The 3,877-nt window shown below is 47.2% G+C and overlaps 1 protein-coding gene across 1 annotated transcript; it reads right to left on the bottom strand.

Annotated features, from left to right (window-relative positions):
• Nucleotides 1-342: 342 nt before the first annotated feature.
• Nucleotides 343-2,474, bottom strand: LOC149429362 (E3 ubiquitin/ISG15 ligase TRIM25-like). Its single transcript, XM_089666495.1, has one exon. It carries the CDS (start codon nucleotides 2,448-2,450, stop codon nucleotides 687-689), a length of 1,764 nt encoding a protein of 587 aa, XP_089522621.1. The 5' UTR covers nucleotides 2,451-2,474; the 3' UTR covers nucleotides 343-686.
• Between the last annotated feature and the right edge of the window lie 1,403 nt (nucleotides 2,475-3,877).

Genomic DNA, 3,877 nt, shown 5'->3' with positions numbered 1-3,877 from the left:
GCCAATAAACCCTGTCATCTCTTAATTGTCATAAAAACCCTCATTTTTCAACTGTCATTTGTTGCCACTATCAAAAATTAACTATTTTTTTTTACACTGTCAAAAAAATTTATGAAAATTAATTTTTTTCAACTGTTAAAAATAACAAATTTTTCAATTGAAAAAATAACCGCATTTTTTAACTGTCATTTTTTCCATTGTCAAAAATTAACTTTTTTTTATGTCACTGTTAACAGATTTTTTTATTTTTCAACTGTCAAAAATAACACATTTTTCAACTAATGAAAAATAAATGTCGTTTTTAAACTGTCAAAAAAACCCTAATTTTTCAACTGCTAAAAAACCTTCTCATTTTCAACTGTCATTTTATTGTCACTGTCAAAAAAACCTGTCATTTTTAAACTGCCAAAATACTCATTTTTCAAATGTCATTTTACTGTCACTGTCAACAAAAACAGTAACAAGCATGCAGCCAGTGAAGGCGGAACACTCGGACCTCCTGCATGCTTGTTCCTGGTCAGTGACACACTAGGGAGTGAAGTGAGGTTTAGGATGAAGATGACGGCCCCGGAACCTGCAGCTTTCTCCACAAATCACTCCTGTTTCCTGCCCTTCCTCCTATTGGCTGAGTATTGCACCAATCACCAATCAGATCATCCCCCTTGTGATGTCTCTGGGCGGATCTCTCACTTCTGGCTCCTCCCACATATCTTTATACAACCTCCCCCTACCCATACCCCGGCATGGAGGGGCTGAGTGAAGGTGGTGGTGAAGGTGTGGAGGTGTCGGATCGGGTCACACAGATCATAGAAGGAGATCCGCCCGGCCTCATAATCCAGATCTATCCTGACTCTGGTACTGGAGACACCGCCGGGGAATCGGGTCCTATTACTGTCATGTATCACTGAGTACTGATCACTCCACAATAACCCCTCCAACTCCTCCAACCACCACCTCTCCACCCTCTGCCTCTCCAACCCCCAGGACTTCTTATTATCTCCAATAACTGACTGATCTCCTCTCCTGTCTATATTGGGGTAACACATCCCGACTCTCCAGTTCTCTGCCCCCCTGACATCCACGTCCCAGTAATGTCTCCCGGAGGAGAAGCTCTGACTGCTCATCACCTGAGGACACTGGAACCTCTCTGGTGTTTCTGGCCGATTCTGATGTGATGATGATGAGGATGCAGTTTTCTTGTCATCTGATATATGTAGACGATTACCAGCTGTCCTCACATCCAGTAATATGTCTGTAACCCCCGACACCCCCCATGTTTGCTGTACAGCCCCAATATTTGGTCCTCCAGTGGGGGAGGGTTGGGGGTCTAGCCTGGATGGTGGAGCATTGATGGGACCTTTGCCCTTTGTAGTAGAATGTGGAGAGACATGTGTACCTGTACATTTCTGTACATTGACCCCAGACATGATATCAGATAAACCCGTGTGTAATGTGTGTGAGATCCCCCCCACATCCCCATCCCCTCCATCATGGAGGAGGTTCTCATGTCTCTCTTTGTCCTCATCATCTCCATCCTCAGTATCACACAAGTCACCTGTGTCTGATTCCAGTAGGACAGTCAGTGGATCCGTCATATTACACAGCTCCTCAATGTCCCTCATCTTCCTGGACAGCTCCTCCTTCTTTATTTCCAGATCCTGAATATAATCCAACATGGGACGGGAGACCCGCTCTGCCCACCCGGAGATGTCCCTCAGGACTCTCTTCTCCAGGTCTTCCAGACGTCTCCTGAGGTCTCTGAGCAGGTCAGTGACTCTCTTGGTTTCATCATCTGCTTTTCCTTGTACTTTCCTCCTGCGTTCCTGCAGACTCTGGACTCTTTTCTCCGTCTTCTCTCTCTCTGTCATCAGTTTCTGCAGAACATTCCTTAGTTTCTTCTTCTTCATCTCAGAGGCCTCCTCCAGAGTCTCCACCTGGTGTCCCCGATGTTCTCCGGCCAAACTGCAGGACACACAGATACAGGTGGAGTCCTCGGTGCAGTAATACTCCAGGATCTTCTTATGGATGGAGCATTTCCTGTCCTTCAGGGAAGTGGTGGGGTCACATAGGACGTGTTCTGGTGACTTGCTGTGGACTCTCAGGTGGTTGTCACACAGAGAAGCTTCACACAGCAGACAGGATTTCACAGCCGGTACAGGAGTGTGAATACAGTAAGTACAGAAGACCCCGGACTCCTCCTGCTCTGGATGGGTAGACTGGAAGTTCTCCACTATGTTACGTAGCGTTATGTTCCTCCTCAGTGCAGGACGTTCCTGGAACTCTTCTCTGCATTCAGGACAGGAATAACCTCCAGACTCCTCCTGTGTATCCAACACACGGCCAATACAGTCCTGGCAGAAGTTGTGTCCACATGTCAGGGTTACAGGATCTGTATAAATGTTCAGACAGACGGAACATTCCAGCTCCTTCCTCAGATCAGAAGACGCCATCGCTGAGAGCGGAAGAGAGAAACGAAAGTGAAAGTAACCAGTGTGACCCGTTGTGTACGATCCTACAGGGAGGGGCTGAGACTCGTAGACATAGGAATCCTTACACAGAGGAGCACATACAGCACATGGGAGGATTCCTGACATTAATCTCCCTATCTGAGGAAAATAAAGAATATTTAATAGTCTGTGGAAACATTGTGTCAGGAATATTTATTCTTTTAAATGATCATTCGAACACAAATTACCCAGAGAAAATGGGTTTATCTGAAGAAATACAAGAGATCTGAAGATTAGCGTGTAAGGGGGCTTCTGATTGGCTGATTATTGGTACTTAAAGGTGCAAGTAGAACCCCCACTTCTTCTAGGATAGAACAACCCACCTGATGGCAGCCATTTACCTCGGCCATATTGTGCCCATCTCCTTATCATAGGCTTTCCCATAACCCCCCTGGCCATTAGCTTTTATATTAAATACAAACAATGTCGGCACAGAAGAGATAGTTTCTGAATTTTATTGGTGTTCTTCAGAAGACGGCGTCATCCCATCACATGGAGATACTACCAGCCAGTCTTCACCATCCGAATCAATGGTTATGTTATCAAACACATTCAAATAGTTTCAATATAGTTTTTGAATCCGCCCAGACCAACGAATATACAAAACGAATGCCGAAGATACGAAACGAATTCCAAAAACAAACCTGTTCAACATAAGGAGTATAACCAGACAAATGCTTCTGAAATGAACATTTCCTGTGTGCTCATGTCTAATGCCCGGTGTGGGCAACCCGCTGATTATGATCCGGGCTTGCCGACCCACCAGAGCATCAGAGTACATTGAAACAGTGCCAGCAGCAGAGGAAGCAGGCAGCAGCAGAGGAAGCAGGCAACAGCAGAGGAAGCAGGCAACAGCAGAGAAAGCAGGCAGCAGCAGAGGAACCAGCAGACGAAGCAGGCAACAGCAGAGGAAGCAATCAGCAGCAGAGGAAGCAGGCAACAGCAGAGGAAGCAGGCAGCAGCAGAGGAAGCAGGCAGCAGCAGAGGAAGCAGGCAGCAGCAGAGGAAGCAGGCAGCAGTAGAGGAAGCAGGCAACAGCAGAGGAATCAGGCAGAAGCAGAGGAAGCAGGCAACAGCAGAGGAAGCAGGCGGCAGTAGAGGAAGCAGGCGGCAGTAGAGGAAGCAGGCAAAAGCAGAGGAAGCAGGCAGCAGCAGAGGAATCAGGCAGCAGCAGAGGAAACAGGCAACAGCAGAGGAAACAGGCAGCAGCAGACGAAGCAAACAGCAGCAGAGGAAGAAGGCAGCAGCAGACGAAGCAGGCAACAGCAGAGGAAGCAGGCAACAGCAGAGGAATCAGGCAGAAGCAGAGGAAGCAGGCAGCAGCAGAGGAAGCAGGCAGCAGCAGAGGAAGCAGGCAGCAGCAGAGGAAG

Source organism: Staurois parvus, unplaced genomic scaffold (assembly GCF_062004578.1).
Source record: "Staurois parvus isolate SC_StPar_1 unplaced genomic scaffold, SC_StPar_1.0 ptg002736l, whole genome shotgun sequence".
NCBI classification, from domain to species: Eukaryota; Metazoa; Chordata; class Amphibia; order Anura; family Ranidae; genus Staurois; species Staurois parvus.
Note: the sequence above shows the minus strand (reverse complement) of the source record. Positions and strands in the feature narration are given on the sequence as shown.

Coding starts and splice junctions, on each gene's coding strand:
- LOC149429362 (XM_089666495.1), bottom strand. CDS start 2,450: ATGGCGTCTTCTGATCTGAGGAAGGAGCTGGAATGTTCCGTCTGTCTG.